This window comes from Micrasema longulum, unplaced genomic scaffold, assembly GCF_059751315.1.
Source record: "Micrasema longulum isolate JH-2025_06_02 unplaced genomic scaffold, ASM5975131v1 h1tg000611l, whole genome shotgun sequence".
Taxonomy (NCBI): domain Eukaryota; kingdom Metazoa; phylum Arthropoda; class Insecta; order Trichoptera; family Brachycentridae; genus Micrasema; species Micrasema longulum.
Window position 1 is genome coordinate 55,264 of NW_028277807.1, and position 24,125 is coordinate 79,388.

At 31.2% G+C, this 24,125-nt stretch overlaps 1 protein-coding gene across 1 annotated transcript in view; it reads left to right on the plus strand.

Moving 5' to 3' along the window:
• LOC148280132 (uncharacterized) overlaps nt 1-24,125 on the plus strand; it is a gene marked incomplete at its 5' end in the record, with an annotated part of 81,404 nt that overhangs the window by 51,254 nt on the left and 6,025 nt on the right. Inside the window, 9 exons of the mRNA XM_088228876.1 lie at nt 15,066-15,284; nt 17,673-17,835; nt 18,001-18,747; nt 18,848-19,037; nt 19,317-19,378; nt 20,501-20,713; nt 21,651-21,863; nt 22,508-22,720; nt 23,819-24,034. Coding sequence (XP_088085002.1) covers nt 15,066-15,284; nt 17,673-17,835; nt 18,001-18,747; nt 18,848-19,037; nt 19,317-19,378; nt 20,501-20,713; nt 21,651-21,863; nt 22,508-22,720; nt 23,819-24,034 — 2,236 coding nt within the window. The remainder of the gene's footprint in view (nt 1-15,065; nt 15,285-17,672; nt 17,836-18,000; nt 18,748-18,847; nt 19,038-19,316; nt 19,379-20,500; nt 20,714-21,650; nt 21,864-22,507; nt 22,721-23,818; nt 24,035-24,125) is intronic.

Sequence of the window (24,125 nt, forward strand, 5' to 3'; positions counted from 1 at the left end):
AATATGCCCATATGTTTTCATTTTCCATTAAATTGTATCCAAACTCAACACAGGGCTTTTGGTCTACTGCAGTTAGGAATTTATTATTATTTTAAATAATATTTGTACCTTTGCAATAAATAAATAAATATTATTTTAAGCCTTTTTGGAACTAAGGGCCATACATTCACTTTATTTTTTAATAAATATTATTAGAAATTTTTATGACAAAAATACCTGCTTTAGAAACAAAAATAGTATCAAAAATATTATTAGATTTGTTCCTTAGTAAAATTTTATTTATTTTACAGAAACATACAGTCAATAATGATTAAATTACATAATAAAGATAAGGTTAAAAGACAAACCAGCGAAGTTTCAAAATAAAAATCATGCATATTAAATTATGGGACAACAAAAGGGTGTGTTTGTGTATATTTGTGTGGGAGTAAGTGTTTAGGTGTGTGTAAGCGTGAGCATCATTAAAAAGCTAGTGGGAGCGTATCGCAGCCAGATAGAATGAGTCTTAGATTATTTTTAAACAAATTAAGGGGCGGGTAAAATTTATCAATAGATGAAAGAAAAAAACATCATAGTTTGAGCAAGAACAGTAGAGGAAAGAGTGTTGTGCATAGTTAGTGCTCCAGACTGGCAGATGGAATAAATATCAATTTCTTTTCACGCGAAAGGCAGAAAGGAAGACATTAAAATTAATTTTGGAGAGTAGGTTTAAAGAGTTTAATTTATTATTTAATAATTTATGTAAATAGTGTAATGTATATATAGTACTTTTATTTTCAAGGGTAAAAAATCTATTTTGCTTAGTAGATTATTAAAGTGCAAAGTGTTTTATTGTTTTTTTAATCTAAAACATTTTCGTTAAACATTTTTAATCCTTTCAATGTATGTTATGTATTGTGGGCTCCACTCAACGGATGCAAACTCCAAGTTACTACGTACATAAATGTTGTATGGAGTCTTCAATGCATTCCGTTTTTTAAAGGGTTGGGAAATTCTTAAAATGAAGCCCAGCATTTGGTAAGCTTTTTCGACGATAGAATTTATGCGAGACCCAAACAGCAATCTACTATCAAAAACAACTCTCAAGTTTGTAATCTCGCTACACCGTGATATGGAATTATCTTTGATCGTATAATTTTGCGTAATTACATTCCTACTTTTAATAACTGTCATTGAAAAACATTTTGAGGTATTTATGTACAATTGATTTTTATTACAGTAATCAAATAGACGATCAAGATCTTCTTGGATATATCGTTGACATTGGCAAAGATCTTTGCATCATCAGCAAAAAGTAGAAATCGAGAAAATTTAAAGCATATTTATTGGTGACGCCGCCGACTTATTGTTTCTACTTGTATAAAGATTTAATAATGTAATTTAATCGTAAAATAATGCATTTAGAATATCGCACATAACAAGTTTTTTCCAGTACTTTTTAAAGGTTTGGGCGTCATCATTATCATACTATCCGCACCAGATAATGAATATGGCACTGCATTCGTGCGTCAAATGCAGCGCAAATCGATCATCTGTTAAATGAAGCTAAGGTGATTGATTAGCCTTACGCTTCAGAGACCAGTCCAAGAACATGAAATAATGCAGTGTCAAACCTCTTTGTTAATCAGCATTTCGCGTCGACCTACTCAGGAATCAAACCTTGGACCTCGAGCATGGTAGACAAACGCGCTGACCACTACGCAACGAGGCGAACTTTTTGCCGCTTCCTTTCCTTTTTGGGATTTTTACCTGAGAGTAGCCGTCGAGCCGAAAGCACTCGTCTAGGATTCTATTTAACACATTACTGTATTCTTCATACGCCTGGATACAAAGATTTAGAATAATCTAGGCAGCTTTAGATAAATCTAGTAAAATTCTTGATTATCGACGTTTTTTTTATTATCCAAAGGTATCAAAAACAACAATCATATATACAAATTGATTTATTTATGATCTGTTGACAACCGACGCCGAAGCGACGCCGACGCGGCGACGACGCCGCCGCTTATAAGATATTTTATATTTAACACATACAGCGATTGAAGTATTAGATTAATGCACAGCATGTACTCTCAAAGGCATAAAATATATTATTTTATTATTTATACATGATTACTTTTAGATATTTAAAAATAATTATACTCTACGGTACATGCTATTTAACAATAAATTGCGAACAATTGTTTTTTATTGCGCTTATGATTATTGTGAGACTCAAAACTATTACACTTTCATGTGGAATTTTACAGTAGAATAAAAAAATTGCAATTCTTTCAGATAAATATTTAGCCTACGAAATTATTAAAATTTTTGTGGTTTTTCCAAGTAGACAATGAAAATCGATTTGTGCTAGAGCCTTGCTAGAGCAGGGTTCGGACCTCGCAGTTTTGTAGGCTTTTTCTGTCACAATTTCGTTTCGTAAGATCATTCATTCGTCATATCACATTGATCCAAAAAACGTATTATTTATAAAATCTTATTGTAGCGTTATTTTTCTTTTTCATTATAACCTAGCTAAATACTAGTCACTTTATGTTTATGTTAAATTATTCTCAATTTTAATTTTCTGTATTTATATTTAGAACATAAGGTTTCCTCACTTCGATTTGTTATCTTTTATTTGTCATCTTATATTTGTATGTTTCTTTTTACTTTTTTGCAGATTTAAAAAAATAAAAAATTACTAATTTGTTTAGTTTTAATTATTTAGTTGAATTATATGGTTATATTTCATATTATATATTACCTAATGAATTGTTCACTGCTGTGATTATTTCTGTAAAACTTTGTATTGTTAAAGGTTCTTTCAACCGTTGGTATTTAAATAAATAAATAAATATATCCATCTCACTCTAACGCAATCAAAATCATATTTTGCTCTCGTTGCCTCTCCGACACGAATGAATTTACGAAACGAATTAGTTACAGAATAAGACCACTGATACGAGTCTACGACGCTACTACCATATCGCAGCCTAGATGTTTGTATTTATCTAGAAAATACGATTTGAAATAATGTAATTAGAACTTACCAATTAACATCATATACATAACTTTTCTGTACGTGTGATGTCACTAAACTGCTCCTAAACGACTTAACTTATTTACGTGCTGTTTTTTGCATAACAATGAGCTGTGCGCTGCGCATGTTTGTAGATCTTAAAATCTTCGATGTAATATGTAAAAAAAACGTGACGTGACGTTTAGATAGCCCAACTCTAGTCTCAAAATTAGCTTAGCTTAGCTTAGGGCCGCGATTATGATGGGAAGCTAAGGACGTCATACCTTTACCATGACAGTACAGTTAAAGATAAATTCTCTCTAGAAATTACGAAGATACACTACCGACCCTCCACCTTCAACTTTTGGGTAGTTACGTTGCGTACGTCACGGTACACATATCTACGCACTAAAGTGACATAGCTGCATTATGAAGTCATAGTTGAAGATAAATTCTCCAGAGTGATTACAAAGATACACTACCAATCTCCTCACCATCAAGTTTTGATGTTAGTACATTGCTTTGTACCGACGGGTCCAGTACCCCGTAATACGTATATATACGCATTAAATATGACAAAATTTTTGTTCCACCGAGCAATTTTTCCCTTAATCACGATTTATTTTAACATTTTAATCGTTCTTAGATTGGCACATTTTTTCTTAAAAGCCCATTGATTATATGAGAGGGAAATAAGTCAATTTTGAAGTCGAATTCAACTGTCAGATTCGAAAACGAACGCCTATGCACTGATAATGTTGCTAGATTCTGCTCGATTTACATATACGAGCATCGAAGAGTAAAATATTGCCACTATAAAAATTACATTCATTTATTATGTTTTTTCCATCTGTTTTACTATTTTCCGGGGTGTTAATATCAAGATGTTAAAGAACCCGGCTATGTAATCGCTTGGTAGATAAATACAGACGATCGTTAAGCATACTACCTTGGTTACTGTCAAAAGTCATCTAAAAATCATGTTCAAGCGAGCATTTTTTGCTTGAATTGGGATTTGTCGGAGTTTGTAATCGCTTTGAAGTGAACACTTTTTATCGCAGAAGCCTATTTAAATGAATGCGAACTATTTTTAATTTAAATGAAGTAAGGAACGCGGACTACATTTTCGGCATTATTCATTGGTTAGATTCGATCATATGACATCAATATGACATGTCGGTAGAACATACCAAAGAAGATAGATATAGTACAGAAGTTAAGTGTACCGTCTCGACATGTACAGATGAAGATAGCGTTCATAATCGCGGCACCGGCTACTGTACTCGTCACAAATCTAACTGTTTATTCCATGTGCCATCCGTTCGTACAAACTATGCTCAGAACTCTCCACTTGTGCGCTTCGCTAGAGAGTGTGATTCTAAAATTCATTATTTTGACCCTTTCGTTTGTAATAAATTAATTTTTAAAATGCGATCTCTAAAGTTAATACTTAATGCTAGTTTTTAAGTCCTCGGTGATTTTTTTACATTGTTTATTTTCGTTTTGCATACTCTACTCTATTTAACAATAATCATTCTTACAATGTCTTAATTTTGCAATTCTATATATTCTATACATTCTAATAATGTTTGCAAATACTTATTTATGCACTCAGATTTTTTTTAGGACAAAATTGATACTTATTCACATATACACCCACAATCACCCTCATTTTTACACCCTAATACATACCCTCATGCACACACCATCATGCTCACCTCTCTTTCACACACACACACACAAATCGTTATTCTTTACCCACTTGTTTATGTAAAATGTATTTCCGTAAATATCTGTTATTGGTTAATTTTTAATTTTTTTTTGTACATGTATTTTTAAAATTATTTGTAAATTAAATTTAATAAATAACGTATATTACAACAAAGGTGAATAACATTTTAGAGAATGATATATGAAAGTCTAGGCATTTACAAAGCTTATGACAGGTCATTGACTGGTTTAAGCTGCCATTTTGCATGATATATAACATTCACAATTTTGGCTATGTTTTAACATCCATATTTCTTCAATTCTTCCATCTGTTGGTTTTGGGAAGTTAAAGAGCTAAGGCTTTAATTTATGTGGATGAGAATCATCTGACTATAGTGATCACTTTATACATAAATAGCATATCACTTCTTTTCTACCTATGATTGCAAATCTACATTTTACCCATTTGAAAAAACAATATCATTATGTAATGACAAGATTTCTTTAATGTGTAAGTTTTTTTTTAAATGGTATACCTGAAATCATTTGAATTAAAAAAAAATATTGACACTACTCTCTGAGCACCAGATGACCAACTTTTAGTTTATCAAAAACAAATAAGTAAAGTATTTTTAATTAATAACTTATATGTAAATATAAGCTATTACATCATTACAATGGAATTCCATCAAGAATTGTCATAAATAATTTAAATCAAATATTATTTCATCGTTTATCGGGACAATTATTGTTTAAAAATAAAAATAAAAGTTAATATTTTATCATGTTAATAATATTGCAGTATAAAAAATGTATTTTTTGAAATTAACCCTCTGGATAAACAAATATATACCTTGATGTACATATTTTTAAGAATGCAGACGAGTTAAATAAAAAAAACTTTGTTTTTAACGTCCTGATTATTTTTTAGGTATAATTTAGAAAAATCTACCTTGATAAGGAAGCGTGTATAGCTTCAAAACCGGTCAGTAAAACATAAAACAAATAATAAGCTGTTTTAAAACAAATTTGTTTTTTTTTAAATTTATTATAATGAATAACCATAATGTTAATGTTTTAACTATCAAAAGAGTTAAACTAATTTTGTAAGAATCTCGCCTGCATTAAAACAAATTTCTAGAGAGTTAATTCTGTGTGTATTTTTTTATGGATTTCGTTAATGTTTTAGTTTTTGACATCTTTTGCTGATATTGTAAGGGGACACGCTTTACAACTTATTACATGTCTGGAAGTAATCGTTCCCCGATGCAAATTGAAGTAATACGTTTTGTCAGGTGAAAAAAGAAGCCTTGTAAATGGCCTGGCATAACAAACTACAGTTGTTATTATTATCACGATAGACTTTATATGGCATCTTCGAAAGAGCGCATTATGTGTGTCACTCCTACTGATTGTTGAAAAGGATGAACAATTTGCTTCATACTTCCTGAATTTATAGTCACATTTGTTCATCATGTCAATATTAATAGCATCTTTCAAAAACATCGCAAACAAAATATACGTATTACAGTCAAAGTCTGGAATTCGAATTATCCACTTAATAATTATCTATTATTTATCATTATTATATACAAATCACTTGGTGCTAGATAAAAATACCGTTTAAAAAAAACTAAGTGGAAAATAAAATAATTGTAGCTTATAACGTTAAAATAATTTTTACTTGACATAATAAAATCTTTTTCTCTCTGCAGTAAAGTTTGTAATAATACCTTTAATCTTGTAATGCGTATTTCGAAGTGAGTTTTGTTTTTACTGAATTCAGTGTATTATTTATTTATTTTTGTAATTAAATTTGAACTAATTTGTCATGTTCCTTTTTTCCTATTGTCGCTTTCAATAAACAATATTGAAAGAGGCACATATTTCAGCAAAGTTTGTCCTTCTGTTTTTATACGGAGGAAATTTTTTTTTTTTTTTAATATTTATTTTTTTATATATTATTTTATAAGAAAGCTTACATTTTATAATTATTATTGTACATCATCGGGTAACTTTGTTGATTTTGGTCAGATGTTTAAGTTCTTTTTTTAATTCCCGTGTAGTCATTGTTTCGATTTTGTGAGGTAAGTTATTATTGTACATTTTTAATCCATTGTTCATAAGTCAAGATTGGCCTCTTCTTGTTTTAGCTCTTGGTATGTGGTAGTGTTGTGATCTTCTCACGTTGTGATAGTGTATGTCAGTTACTCTTGTCAGCGAGATGTCATCGTCCTCGATGTGTCCTTGAGTTATTTTGTGGATTACTTAATACTTAAGTGTAGTTTTCTATGTCCAGATATTTTTTTATGTTTTTGTGGAGTTCTATGGTCGACGAAAGGCAGTCTAGAACACGTGTGTTTTTAAGTATTTTTGTTTTGTTGCCTTTGTAGTTTTTGTATTGGTGTTTTGTTTCCAGTTCCCCAAAAAAGTATAAGATAGTTGAGTTTGCTTTCTACATATCCTGGGCACATTAAGGTTTTTTTTAATTAAATTATAACAGCTTTTGTGTAAATGTGAAATTAACAGTCAAAAGTGTAACAGGATAGTTAATTATAACAGTATAAAATATTTTATTTGGTAAATAAATAAAAAAAAAGTCTTAACCACATTTTCTAAGTTAACCTAGCCAGACCGAAGGGATGATTCGAATCCCCCAAAGACCGATTTTAATTCGATAACTCAAGTATTATTAAAGCTAGTTGCCGTATATTTTTTGCAATCGTGAAATTAATAGAAAGATGCATTTTCTTGTTTTTGTTTTTAAATTTTGAAATGGTTGTTTTTTTTTTTTTTTTTAAATATCAAAACAAAAAAAAAGACGTAAATAATACGAGGGTCAATTTCACTTAATGTACATAAGCATTCGGCAAACTAACAAAAATGAATAAAATACACGAATTAGTAAAATGTGTGTACGCGAAAATATGAATAAATTATTGCGGGATTCCAACGTTTTATTCTCCTGCCGCCATATACAAGTAGGCGCTGCGGTCGTTTGGTCCCCCGTTCGGATGATGTGTAATTTTTGGACCCTTAATGAGAGAAATGTTAAGGGAAATACATGTTATACTGTCAAATTGTGATGGTAATTTCTATTTTTAATGGAAACAATCACATGCATATTTCACACGATATCAACATAATTGAACATAGTTTTGCAGAAAGCATCCAGTCCACAATTTAAAAAAAATGAGATTTTGGTGCTATCAGATGTAGTAAGGTCAATTCTATGTTATGCCAAAAACAACCAGGCCGCTTTCATAAAAAAAAACTGTAATAATCCCCTTCTGAAAATAGTGTCGATCACAAAAACGGCATTTCTCCAAGTGGCCAAAAACACCCACGGCACTAGAAAAATCTTACGATACTTTAAAAATCCTTAAAACTGGTCAAATAGGTAATAAGATTCTTGTTTTTAATATTAAAAAATAATGTATTCATGGTTTATCATGTGTCAAAAGTCAAAAACCATTCCAACTTTTGTGTAGATTGGATTATTCACCCTTTTTACAAAAGCGCTATTATCTCAGTTTAACTTTTCTATGGCTGACTGTTTTCTGCATAACTACGTTTAATTGTTTTTACTTTATTTAATTCAAGTCAATCGATATGATTCGATTAATGATGCAAGAAAGAGATGTAAAATATACCACACACATGTAAAATATATAATATCGTCTCTGTATAATCAATCAAAGGGCGAGTATACTTTCATTAATAATTATCTTTAAAATAAATATCAGCAATCAGTAAAACTTGCTATCTTATCTGTATAAATTTGCCGTAAATTAATAAAAACAGTACCAGTAACATATTATTATAAAAACTTTCCGGGAGATCGGAGGTAGCCCTGTCTTTTCGTTTTGCGCATAAATTCTTTGGTATTGGGAACAAACTATGGAACAGAGGGTAGTTTGAGTTCAGTTCAGTGTACTGAAGGCATAAGACACTGAAGTCATAACACATTATTACCTTAGCTACAAATTTCAAATGATCGCATCTTTTCGCAATCAGTACCCGTTTTAAACTCATTCCAAAGTGCACGAAGTATAAATATGTACCTACATTTTGTGGTTTAATAAGTGTCACTGAAAGTGAAAAGTGTTAAAAAAAATACAAGTTTTGTATGTTGTTTAGTAATAAAAATGTTAAATCGTATTTTTAATTAAATTTATTCATCGTAGTAACTATACCGTAACTGTGAAACACTTTTCTAATAATACTCGTATGTAATATTTTTAAAAATTTACCTGTGGTTCTCTCAAACGACCCTCAAACCTAAAATAATCAATAATGAAACTGTTTATGATAATAAATATACAATGTGATAAATACAAAATTAAAAAAAAACGATGGTATACAATGTTAAATGACGGACTTATTGCCACTAGCAATTCCTTACATTCTGACCAAAAACAAATAAAAAGTATTTAATTAAAAAAAAAAAAAGTTATCGTGTTATAGGCACACTTAAGTACCTACTTACTTATTATTAAGAGCCAGTTGCATCAATAAAAGTTTCGAAAAGTAGGAATTTAAATGACGCGTTTTTATCAAAATGGACTAAATGAAATAAAACAAAGTGATTTTCCCATTTTTATAAAAACTCAACAATTATTCATTTAAACTTGTTTTACTATTCCTGCGGTGATATTCTAAACCGCTCTCGCGGTCGTAAAAAACACTTTATGTCGTGTATTTTATAAGTAAATACGCGAGATAAATGGTTTTTCTACGGCCGCCAGAGCGTTTGGAATACCAGCCCTGGTGCTGCTAGTTCTAAGAGTGGTATTTATAAACAATATTTATTATTAATATACACAGTTTTTCATAATATTTGGCAAATTCTAATTTTAAGCAATCCGTGTGAATTTTCAGTGAGGTTAATTTAAGAACAATATTTTAGGATAACTTTTTAGAATACTGTGTGATCTTGAATACTCGTGTAAAGTGCGAAAATGAACAGTGAAACAGGAAATAACGCTGAATTAATAACAAGCGAGTCTACAGCAGAGGTGAGAATCAAATCTTTTTTGGATTTTCTGTATTATAATTAATATATTAGAAGTTACAAAATAGTTGGTTATTACTAAACTGAAAACTTTATGTAGTATGAAATCTTATGTAGTGTGAAATTTTAAATAGTTGAGTTTGGGCAAATACTTAATCGTCATCCTATCGATTGGCCAAATCGAAATGCCGATTAATTTATATATAGGAACCATGTATATTATTTAATTTATTATATACGCCCAGGGGGATTTTTAATGACAGGCACAAAATTACAATTCAAGCGTTTCATTACAAAAGTTAATATGTAGGTCTAATAAATATGTATATAGGCAGCCTCGAGGTGTAATGGTCAGCGCGTTTGTCTACCATGCAATAGGTCTCGAGTTCGATTCCCGACATGGTTGTTATGAAATATTTATTTGGAAAGGGTGTTTTCACACTTGAATATTTCATTTATTTATTTATCATTTATCATTTATTTATTCATATATATGTACATAACAAAATAAAATATCTTAATTCATACATATAGAAATAATAAGGTAAAATTAGGTATATAAAAAAAAACACATTAGTATACATAATATCCAAAGAATAATATGTTAAAAAAGCAAGAGAATCTTGTAACGAAAAACTCCCTCAGAGACGTGAAAAATGTCAATGTCCAAAGTGATATTGTTCAACATAGAGATAGCCCTTCCAACAGGCATAACCATTGGCAGGTTGGTCCTGTATATTGGAATGTGAAACAGTATATGTTGACGCTGTCTAAGGTAATTATCAGGAACATAAAAGCTAATGCTCCGCATAATTTCAGGGTTGTCAATAATACCGCGCAACAATCGAAAGAAGTGCGTTGTTAAATACACATTCCTTCTAGTCTTCAAACTGCTGTAACCAAGCATACCCTGGAGGAACTCAGTGGGATAAAGCCATGGATAATATCCGCACTCCCTCATGTAGAGAAACCGAAGAAATTTCTTCTGAACCCTCTCCACCATAAGAAAGTACTTCAACTCACACGGTCCCTAAATCATCGAGCCACTCTCGAGTCTACTTCGCACCAGTGAGTTATAAAGAATTCTCAGTACTCGTGTACTACCAAAAACCCTAGCAGTACGCAAGACGAATCCTAACATCTTCAATGAACTACTACAAACTGTTTCGATCTGATCATGAAATGTCAGGGAACTCACAAAAGTGATGCCTAGATCTTTAACCTTCGCAATCCGCATAAGATTCTGGTCATTCATTCTATAGCGGAAGAATAGCGTGTTGTGGGCCCTGGTGAAAGACATAACTGAGCATTTTGAAATATTGAACAATAATTTATTTCGTCTTCCCCATTCAGATACGTTTATTATATCCGTTTGGAGAGAACGAAAATCATCCAAAGTTTTAACCCTCAAAAATAGCTTCAAGTCATCCGCGAATAATAAAAAACGCGATTTGACTACTACTTTTTTACTATCATTGATAAAAATAGAGAACAGTAATGGACCCAGGTTGGATCCCTGGGGAACACCTGAGTAAGTTTTAAATTTTTTTGATGCAAACAAGTAATGTGAAACGTATTGATTTTGGTTTCGGAGGTAGCTCGCCATTAATTTTAGCATTCCATCCGAGAAACCGATCTCACTCAGCTTGTTTAACATAACATCATGATCGACTGTATCAAAGGCTTTGGCAAAGTCATTATATGAACAGTCAACCTGATGTCCTGCATCATAGTCCCTGGACTGGTATCTAAAGCGTAAGGCTGATCATCTTTACTTCGAGTAACAAAAATTGATCAAGATACGCTATTGGTGTACCAATGTGGTGTACCGATACCATAAGGAATGATGATTAATAAATATCTATCTAACATTTTTTTTTAAATATCGAATTACATTATGCTTTATAAATGTACATAAATAAAGATAAAATATTATATAAAAGTAGGCTAATACATAATTAAATAATTTCAAGAATAATAACAGTTTTGGGCAAAATAATTGAGTAAACTAAAAATAGTAATTATAACGGACTCAGTATTGATGTAGACATTTTTAACTGCACGTTGCATTTGTACAGAAAATTTCTTCATGGGGTCGATTATTTGGGATAGTTGCTGAATGTACATCTTGAGTGGTTTATGCTATGCATATGTGCCGCATGTAATGTATATGTTTGTGTATGTTTTATATGTGCGTTCATGTGTGTGCGTGGATGGCTCGGAGTGTACATTTGGTATTTTTATTTATTTTAATTTATTACCTCCATGGAAAACGCAAATGTCAACAATTATCTTTTTTTCACTTAAAATTCTTATTTATTTTTTATTTTTTGTCACATTTAATGTTTATATCTTTTTAATTTATGAAAACTTAATTGGTCTTTTTATGTTAAAAAATTGTTGTTTTTAATACTGATTTTGTATGACTGTATGTTTTCTAAATAAAATAAAATAAAATAAAATAAAATAAAATAGTCTGTGATTTTTACAGCATTCGAATAATGTATGTTATTTTGATTTTATCGCCGTAAGAATTTTAAATTCAAAAACCGACAATGAAAAACGAAACATATCCATTTCTCCATACTCGTTTCCGAGCCGGTGTAATCTGACGATCGGAAAAGCTCTGTAAACGCCTAGACTTTCATATTACTTTCTCAAAAAAGGTTTTCCCTCTCTTGCAACAAATTTAGATCTTAATAACCCCCTAGGGAGGAAATCCAGCCTGTCTACTTTGGACATACTCAAAACATTGTTGGTGAATATTAAACATTAAACATAATGGTAGTATTTTTTTCTGAATGTAATATTTTATTGTTTGCTAATATGAAAATTATTTTCTATTTTTATCTTCTATCATTACTATTGATGTTGCACGTGAAAATTCGAGAAATTTTCGATAACGACCTGTCATAATATGAGATTATAATAAATTATTATGCTTTGTTCTTAACTTTGATATTGATAAAACCCATAAAATCAAAGATATCGGTTTATTTGATCAGTACTCGATAAAAAATATTTATTTATTCCCTCTCATGCCTAATGATGCCTAGGGCACTGGATTGGTACACCGATCGCAGCGTATCTTGATCATTTTTGTTACACAAAGGAAAGATGATCCATCTTAAACTTTAGGTGCCAGTCCAGTAGCTCAATCACAAATAACTATCGACATGCTTAAAAACATGCTAAGCATTTGAACGATCACAATGAACAATAGTGAACATTGTTTGAGTATGTCCAAATGCTTGCAGATTGGCTGGATTTCCTCCCTAGGGGGTTATACATATTTAAATTTATTTCAACAGAGAGGGAAAACATTTTTGAGAAGGAAATATGGAAGTCTAGGCATTTTCAGGGCTTATGACCTGTCATTGGCTGGTTTAAGTGGCCACTTTACACACTGTAATTTTCACCATTCTGCCCATGTTCCAACATTCACATTTCCTCAACTCTTCCATCTGTTGACTTTTGTGAAGTAAAAGAGCTGAAACCTTTATCACGTGGGTGAGAATGGTGAAAATTACAGTGTCTAAAGTGGCCACTTAAACCAGCCAGTGACAGGTCATAAGCCCTGTAAATGCCTAGACTTCCATATTTCCTTCTCAAAAATGTTTTTCCTCTCTGTTGAAATAAATTTAAATAATGAACATGCTTAAGTTATCGCAGTCATAAATCAACGCGTGTGTAATCTCTAAGTCAACGCTCGTGTCGGTTTGTTTTTAGTTTTCTTCGTAAATAAATTCAGTTCACTGGCGAAAAATCGTCTTTTACTATAAAAAATAATACAACATATTGCATTTGCAAAATAGTAAGGAGTATCTAGTACAAAAAAGGTAAAATTAAGCAATGACTTTCATTTACAGTACGGTACGTACATACTGCTCTGATGTACAGCACTTGTAACTACGCTTAATATATAAACGTTTTGCCTTTTAATTTAATGAATTAAAAGCCTATTTTTCATTTTTAATCATTTATTTTCATTTTCAACATACACGCATTAATGAATTAAAATATACCATTTTTTCTGACGAAAATTCAACTTTCCGATTTTTTTACCATCCGAATGGGGTCCGGTCCCAATTGATTCGGATAATTGGAGTTCTATTGCACACTAATACTGCATTTTTACTTGCTTTTTATTAAAAAATAGATTTCTCCATTTTTGATACTAGGCCACACAAATTTAGTAGCGGTTTTATTTTTAAGAAAGTCAATATTAATTTTGAATGCATGTTTTAATCCACTGTCGTGATTAAGGGAATATAAAACATCGGTCAGCGTGCATTACCTACTAGAAGTCAACCAAATATTTTTTTTCCAGGAGACAAAAAAAATTCAAATCTAACATTAACAAATTATAACAGAGATGGAGAATACCTCTGGTATTCTTTATCCCTGTTGTTATTCCAGTATTTTGTCTACAAACATTTGGACAAACTCAAATATTGTAAATCCAATATTATTTGCTCCGATCCTCGGCGCTGTTTATCTTCAGAAAGCTCGCTTAATATTGGCCCACGCGTATCGTATGATCGCGGAACATCCATCGAATAATGCTCGTGTTTAAAATCACCTCATATGAAAATAATATATGGTTTTTGGCAGAATTGTAGATCGACGGTAATGCGCGCCGACTGACGATAATATTGTTGTTTTTTTTATTTATATTATATCACCAATAAAATATTATTATGTACGCTTGACTTATCGAAGTATTAATTACATTATCTAATTCGCGACATTCAAATCAATATTTTCAAGTCTGTCCCAGTGCTAGATTAAAAAAAATTCCTTCGCGCTAACCTAACCTAACCTAATCCATGGAGGTTAATCTACACTAGTGTAGCTGACACATTTATTGCTAAATATATCGGGAATATCACATGATTTAAAATCTACAGCCCTAAAAAACCCAGCGCGGGCAAAAGAACCGCCCCTGGCAAAAGTAGGATAGCTACTAACTGGCGTCTGAGTCTGGGAGAAGTAATAGAAACTTTGCTGTTTGCGCGTGTGACGTGTGAAATTGTCTCTCTCGCTTCCGAATATTCATTCCTGTATTATTGAGAGTGAGACGTAAAAAGTGTGCGAGGCAATAATATATATTTATTAGGATTACTATTTTACTATGTATAGTTGTCTTTTTTGCCCAGTATTCGGGAAGGCATCTGCGAGAGTGACATAAAAAAATATATTCAAATACCTATTCATTCTCATAACTCCAGCATATCCTTTTAAAGGTAATTAAAGAAGGTTCATTTTTCACATAAATAGGTAATTCGATCTCGCTTTTAGTAATTGGTTTATGATAATAAACTAGATGTGGTATTTCAGGTGATCGGGCGATACCAGCATGACCTGAAGCGCAGCACGGGCGCCAGCAGTAGCGGGGTCCACTCGGGGAGCTCCAGCCCCGACGGGGGGACGGCGGGCCCCCGGAGGCGCGCCCGGCGCCCCCGGTCGGGAGACAGCTCCCCCAGCCTGGAGCCCGCCTCGCAGGACGACTACATACACTCTGACTCCAGCGGCCGCGCGACAGGAGGACTCGTTGTTGTGAGTATATTTTCTTTTCCCGGTGAAGAAACTTTTTTTTATATTCACATAATCATATACACACATGACAAGAATATCCAAACATAGGCACTTAAATGTATTTAATGTATTTATGTACCTAAAATACAAATGCATTTTGAAAAATAATTATTAATCATATCGACTGTGTTTAGGACAAAGGCTTCAAACGACAATTTTGGCCAATGTCGTTTTATTAGTTTTAATTTATTTTTAACCAATAGGGTATTTTCATAAACTGGAGATATGAATTTAAATGTATTCAGTATTTAAGAATATTTTTGCAATTGCGAGCATTTTACTATAAAAATCTGAAACGAATGTTTTCATTTATAATTTCCTATTTAAAGTTTGATAGAAGTAAATGTGGCTTTTTATTTGTTTTTTTAAGTTAAATTTCGTCTTTGCCTTTGCTTTTTTTTGTTTTCATTAATAAACATCTATAGCATTATGACTGGCATTGTTTTTTTACAAGGAAAATCCGATAACTTGCCCAAAATAGATATAATCATGATGGGTATTTTTTTCCCATCCAATACAAACTTTTTAAGTTCTGAGTATAGAAATGTAAAGGCCGCAAGGTAAGGAAATATATAATGTTTGCTTCCAGAATGTATTCATTTAAATAGTTGTATTATTTGTATGTACTATAAATGTATTGTTTCGCGTACATTTAATGCAAAGGGGAAGTAACGTGACTTTGACACAACATAATCCATAAAATACCATTGCTTGTAAACATCTCTGTTGCTCGAGTGCGTGTTAATGCTTTTTTTTATTAAATGTGATTTACTTATTAATATATCAGCTAGGGAAAATTACGAAGACAATGCCATAGGTTACATTCAAGTAAAACGGACGGGTGATATTTGAATGGTAAAAGGTCGAGTCACCCCAGAACATAAAGTTAGAACCAAAGCGTGACGTTGATTTGCGTTGAGGTCTAGGAAATAATAGATTCCTGCAAGTGTGAAGACTGTCCAGCACCCCAAGGTCAGGTGCCATTTTGTAAATGCAATAAATTTCACAAATAAATAAAGTAGGTTTTCATACAACAATTTTTTAGTAATTTTATTTATTTAGAAAACCAACAGTTCTATAAAATAAACTTAGTAACATAAGTACAAAAATATAATACAAATATAAACAATAACGTTCAAAGAATAAACTATTTAAGTATTGTAGTACCTGTCAAGCTTTATAAGTTCTAATTTCAGTACCTACTGTTAGTCAATTTTTATAGTCTACAGTCAACATCATTAAATTTAGTATTTTGTACTGAACAAGACCTACGGGAAAAAGTATAGTTGTTTATTTTTTTAACATCTCGTTTCATAACGTTCAAATGCGTTTAATCATTTTTTCATTCGGTACTAGGAATAGCCAAAAAAGCTTTATTTGGCGTCTTCACCGTAATGTTTGTGCACATCGGAACTCAACAATACTTGTATCTTATAACTAAAAACATTTTATGCGCGTTAATTTGTTAAAACAACCGATTACAACAAAAACAACACGTATGCTATACAAATTCGTATGAATTTATTTGAACGGTCAGTCAAATTCGTAACGCGTGACGTCACAAGCCCATATGGCATCCGAATGGTCGTTTTGGCGCCAATTTCAAGTATACGTTTTTAAACCACTCTGAAAAATTAACGCGTGGACATAAAAAAATAAAAACTGCACAGTTACCATTGTATTTTTTTTTTCTATTTTTTTGCAAATTTAAAAAAAACGTGAAAATACCCTATTACGTGGATCTTATACACATTCTAGCAAAAGGATTGCGCCAATGGGCGTTTGCAGTTTAAATACTTTTGCTAGAATACCTATGTGTAAGTGTAAGATAAGACCTCTTAAAACACATTCAAAATAATAACACCGCTCGAAGTTTTAAAGTCTTTGTTCAGAACAGTCGATATTATATAATATATCGTGAATATTTATTTATATTTTCACTTTTATCTAAATACGATTTTATTACTTATTTACCTCGGCATATCGGCTCTTTAGAACATGCATTGCCCATATTTATAGAAAACGATTGACCTGTAGGTACACATATTTTGTTATACTTCGTTAAAAAAAAATTGTAATAATCACATCAAAATAACTATTCTATTCCTAAGTATGAATATTTAAATCAGCTGTACATTATACATATTTACAAAATAATATGTAGGCACATAAACGAAATATTTAGATATATTATAATTAATAATAGGTATTTAGAAGATCCTACTACCTACACATAATGAACCTACCTATAGGAATGCCTTCTTTTATTTCATCGATTTATTTTCGATATAATAATTGATGGAGATACTTGAGGACATAATTCTTTAAAGGTGTTGTAATGCATTACAGAAAGAAGATCGTTCTTTACGTAATGGTGATTCAAGCACTGATGATGAAGAACATTTTACCTCTTCTTACCACAACCCAGTAGATGGCGCTTTATCTAACATAAATTTTCACAAGAGCAGAGTTGCCTTCCCAGAATATGGAGGAGATATTATCGAAACTACTGGTAAACCTAATTCGTTAACATAAAATATTTATATCAATCATTACATTCATCATTTTTAATTACAAGGCAAATCATTTATGGAAAAAATATAATTTTACCAATACCAAAAAAAACCATTAAATCCGTTATTATGTTATTGCAAATGCCTTTGTTTATATTTTACAGACATTAGTCTAGAAACACAAGCATCTAATGACCTCAATCATCATGAAACAAATGGAAGTCTCAGTCAAAACAGTGATATTTATGCAAACAACAACTCCTGGGAAGAGAACTGGTTGTTCCAGAAAAAAAGAATTAAGAGCTCGCAATCTGTCCCAGTTCCAATGCTTATCCCAAATGCTAACACAGAGTACCGAGCCATGATTGGAGATCGTGATGCTGAAGACACCACGGATCTTTCAGAAGCGGGTTCGGAAACTGACGAAAACCCAACTGATATTAAACAAGTATTAGTGAACTCGAAAACAATAATAGGTGGAAAAAACTCTGAAATAGTACTGGCCTTAGTTGACCAAGACTTAAATAAGAATGATGTGCCATTACTCAGTATCACTGATTACAGCAGCCCAGAAGTAACAATTATTGAGAAAACCTTACTGAAGAACAATAAAGTCAACAGTTGTCCCAAAGACGAAAATGACAATCAACAAATTGTCTCTGATTTGGTAAAAATAGAAGATGAAACATCAAATGAAATTTCATCTAAACCAGAAGAATTGTCTCCAGGCACTCCAATACCAAAAGGGAATGCCTTGCGAGACTTTTTGATGAGTTTAGAATCAGACGAAGCTGATGAAGAGTCATATAGTGTAGGATTTTCCGTAATGCGAACAACTTCAGTCGTGGAAGATGTTTTCAAAGAAGAGAATGTCAATGAAGCAACCAATTTAGATGTTATAGAAAATAAAAGTAAGTACTTAGTTCAATAGTTTTTTTAAAAATATAATTATGTACCTACTGGTATAGAGGATGACAAAATATAAAATTAATCGATTAACTATTTTTGCAGAAGAAGATAATCTTGAATCATTAGAGGGCCATCAGAAAGAAAGTGAATATATTGAAACAATTGCTTTACCCGTTCAGAGACACATGGATAGTCTAAAACGACAACACAATGTACCTATTAATGGAAACAACTGTAGTGTTGAAATGGATGATGAAGAAGATGGACCACCACCACCTTTGCCCACATCTAAGTATAGAATTTCAAATACATTTTTTTTAAATATGCATGCTTTGTGATTATGGATTATAGATACCTATCTAACCTAAGCTTGACTTAAGTTACTGTTACTTTGGAATCATATTATAATTATTATCCAAAGATTAAAACTATTCCTAAATATCAGTCAGTAAATGGTTAAATAAACACTTTATTTTGCATCTTCTAATGTTGGTAAATGGTAAAATGTGGAAGAGGCTTCCTTATACCTTGGGGCAAGTTGTCAAATGTAAAAATAAATTATTTATTTCAGATTACCAAACCCCTCTGATGTACAAATAGAGGAAGAAATTATTCTTCTGCCCATGGTTCCTGGTAAACATAAAAACACTTTTTAATATTGATTTGAATGAGTTTGTTGATGAATGTGAAAGAAATTAAACAACGCCCTCTTCAGCTTTAAATACCTATAGCTACTACGATAAATTGATAAGCTCATTGCCATGTTTAATTTCTTTCAACAAATACTTTGTTGCTTTCAAGTAAATAAAAGTATAAGATTTACTTTCTGATGTGCACAAATATTATATTTTATACAGCTGCCTGATATCTAGGACAATTCCCAGCAACGGTGAATTTTCAATATAATCTAAAATAAGTTCTTCAGCATTTTTACCAAAGGGGAATACTAGACTAAAAGGTGAAAGAAAGCATAAAAAGTAAAGCACGCTTCGGGCGTTTTTCTTTTTCCAATCACCACAAAAATATTCTGCAACAGCTATCAATGCTTAAATTGTTACAATGGTATAATTGTGTCGGTTAACATCAAAAATGGATATATCCAGACTGAGCATTTTTTAACAAAGAACACTTTTCTGAAACTGATTATTGCTGTTCGACTAAATTGTTATTCAAACTATATGTAGGTCTGACGTAGGTAATAAAAGTATTCTACGTTATTTATTTTTATTAGACTTAGTTTCCTTGTAAAACTTATATATAATTTGGATGCAACTCATTTTGATATATCGGAATAGATTTAACGAGTTTTGATAAAATTAATTCGTGGATTTAACCAGTTTTGATCTAATCTGTCATTGAATGTCTGGTCAAGGTTGTCACTTTTACGAAGTAAAAAAATAAATAAAACTAATAGTTTTGAGTGTTATTGTGTTATTTGAGTGTTATTGAGTGATATTGAGTGGATATTGCCGATTTTGATATAAAATCAAACTTCTGACAACAATTATTATGGTATAATATTGGATTTTCCAATTTTTTAAATAAGTATTCTATGTAAAACTAAACTTTTAATCGCGTTTCCACAAAAAATGTTTTTTTACCAATTTTGGATTTAACCAATTTTGATATCCACCGACAAAATTAATCTTTCTTATGAAGCTTTTTGTTAGCTGAAAATGGTTGTGGAAAAATGTAAATACTAATTCCATCTAATCTTTTTAGTTTTAACATAACATAAATTGCACCTTTTCACAGTTCTATCTGCACAAATTGAAATTCTTAAAGAGCATCGCATTAACACAACAGAGAGCAAACACGTGGAAACAATCAAAATTCTTGATGAAAATGATGGAATACAGTTTGTCACGAATGGAAAACCATTCCCAAGTGAAGTAAAGGAACCAATAATTATTGAAGATACTAAAACAACTCAACAAACTGCAGTTATCACCTATTCGGAAACATCTGGTAAAACATTGAGTATTAAAAACACCGTGACCTATTAAATTACCTACTTAATCCAGGGGTATTTGTATATGTCAAATATTTCGTAAATATTTGTCATCAATCCAATTTTAAGGGTATCTAAGTATACAATACAACAAAATGCAGAAACAGTTTTTTCATATAAGAAATTAACATTTAATTTTGTAATCGGTTCATGACTGAGACTTCAAAAATGGCATAAATATTTTTTTTTAATAGTTTTAAATTTATTTTTTTTGAAAAGTAGAATAGTTGCAGAAGTTAAAGCAGAGATAGTACATAACTGTTCAAAAATAAGGTTACCATATGAACGATAAAAACATAAGTTACAGTAAAACTCAAAATATCTTAATTCGTGAGAGCCACATTTTATTGCTTTTAAAATAATACAGTGAATTGGAATCACATTAAAAACTTACTTGAACATGTCCACCAAAATTGATTGCACAATTAAATTAAAATTTAACTTATCCTTTATTTTTAATTTCTCGATAGCGATCTGGATATTTGGCAATCCAGATGACTGGAGTTCGAATAAACGGATTTCTACTGTAATTCCAATTCGTAATCTAAAAGTTTTGCAAAATTTTTGGCAGTACTTTGATTATAATAATCTATATATAATCTATAATAATCTTTGACTATATAATAACACTGGTGATGATAAGTGGTGAAAGTCATGATAAATATTAAGTAGGTACAATAATGAATATGGATTTCTTGACATCAAAATGTGATAAATATGTGAGAGGATAAATTTAATATAGAAGTTATATATAAAAAAGTCAATTTAATTTAATCCTTCCATAATAAAACTAATTTATTAATAATCAGATATAAATGGTTTTGGAAAAATGTAAATACTAATTCCATCTTATCTTTTAAGTTTTAACATAGCATAAATTGCACCTTTTCACAGTTCTATCTGCACAAATTGAAATTCCTAAAGAACATCACATTAACACAACAGAGAGCAAAAACATGGAAATTATCAAAATCCTTGATGAAAATGATGCAATACAGTTTGTCACAAATGGAAAACCATTCCCAAGTGAAGTAAAGGAACCAATAATTATTGAAGATACTAAAACAATTCAACAAACTGCAGTTATCAACTATTCTGAAACACCTGGTAAAACATTAAGTATTAAAAACACAGTGACCTATTAAATTACCTACTAAATAGAGGGGGACCTTTATATTTGCCATCAAGCCAATCTTAATGGTATCTAAATATCCTATATGACAAAATATATGAATAGTTATATCACATAAGAAATTAAAATTTAATTTTGTAATCGGTTCCTAGTCCCTAAAATGGTGCATAAATAAATTTGAAAAAAAAGGTTTATTTTTTTATTTAAAAATAAGGTTACCATATAGTAACCTTCTTTTTAAATGAACATATTAAATTATAAATTCTTGTTCATATGAACAATCAAAACATTGGGTAATTCTTATTTTGGTATGGTCAAAACATTTTACAATTTTTTTAGCAGTACTTCGATTACGATAACACTGGTGTCGGTATGTGGTGAAAGTAATGATAAATATTTAATGTAATAATGAATGTGTTTCTTTTGACATTAAAATGTGATAAAGATAAAGGGCGATATATATAGAGGTTATAAATATAAATAAGTCATTTTAATTCAATGCTTCCATAATTAAACCAATTTATTATTAATCAAATATAAATGGGTTCGGAAAAACGTAAATACTAATTTCATCTAATCTTCTTAGTTTTAACGTAACACTAATTGCACCTTTTCACAGTTCTATCTGCACAAATTGAAATTCCTAAAGAACATCACATTATCACAGCGGAGAGCAAACACGTGGAAACTATCAAGATCCTTGATGAAAATGATGCAATACAGTTTGTCACGAATGGGAAACCATTCCTAAGTGAAGTAAAGGAACCAATAATTATTGAAGATACTAAAACAACTCAACAAACTGCAGTTATCAACTATTGTGAAACACCTGGTAAAATATCAAATATTAAAAACACTGTGTCCTATTAAATATTTAATATCAAGGGTACACCTAAATATAGGGGAACCTTCATATTATTTGTCATCCAATCTTAATGATAGGATTTCCAGGGCTGTGTCCTTCCAGAAGATTTAGATAAATTATATTCGCTGCCATTAGTGTTAAACTGATCACAGACACATGATCCAAATACTCGCTAAGAGAGAAAGAGATGCACTGTATACTTTTTTTAAAGCAGATTTCCTGCTAGCAGATCTAGAAATCCTAATATAGTTTAAAAATGTGCATCCTACAAGTGGGACGCAAAGTCCTGCTAGTTAGACTCTAGACGTTCAATCATTAAGGGTCTCTGAATATATAAATATACAATTTGACAAAATACAAAAACAGTTTTTTTCTTATAAGAAATTGGAATTCAATTTTATAATTTGTTTCCAGTTCCAAAAATAGTGCGCAAATAAATTTAAAAAATAATTTGAACCTCAGAGTAATAATTCACTAGAGAAGCCCTTTAGCCCTTTTGCATAGAACAAAAGCGATCCAAATTTTTAGTTTGGTTTTAGGTTGGTTTTTAGTTTAACAAAGTGTAACAGACGGTTTTGGTTTATGCTTGCAATTCTCGACCCGAGTACCTATGGCCCGTTGTAAAGCTGTAATCTGTAGCTAACTTTGCGGTTAACATAGAATGGTTTTTCTCCATATGGGCGACTCTATAAGCCAGTGGCGTTTTTATAACTGTAAGATTTGAACATATTTTTTTAATAGTAGCAAAACTTAAAAGGAGGTAGTATGTTATTGTTCACTAGAAATTCTAATTCTGAGGTTGGTTTTGGGTTGCGATAACGATAACACTGGTGTCAGTAGGTGGTGGAAGTAATGATGAATGATGAGTGGATTTTTTGTCATCGAAATGTGATGAAGGCGGAGGCTGACACATTAAGAGGTTTTATAATATTAAGGTGTATTTTTAATTCAATGGTTCCCTGAGGAAACCAATTAATTATTAATCAGATATTTTGTAAAATAATCAATACTAATTCCATCTAATCTTTTTAATTTTAACACAACATAAATTGCACCTTTTCACAGTTTCATCTGCACAAGTTGAAATTTCTAAAGAGTATCACACTAACACAAGGGAAAGCAATCACATGGATACTATCGAAATACTCGATGAAAATGATGCGATTCAATTTGTTATGAATGGAAAACCATTCCTAGGTGAAGAAAAGTGGCCTATCACTGAAGAAAATATAACAACTCAAGAAACTGCAGTTATTAATTACTCTGGAAATGAAACACCTGGTAAAATATTGAGTATTAAAAACAAATATCCAGCATTGATATTCAAATCACAGTCAACCAAAGTTACTTTTACTGTAACAGGATTGATTCG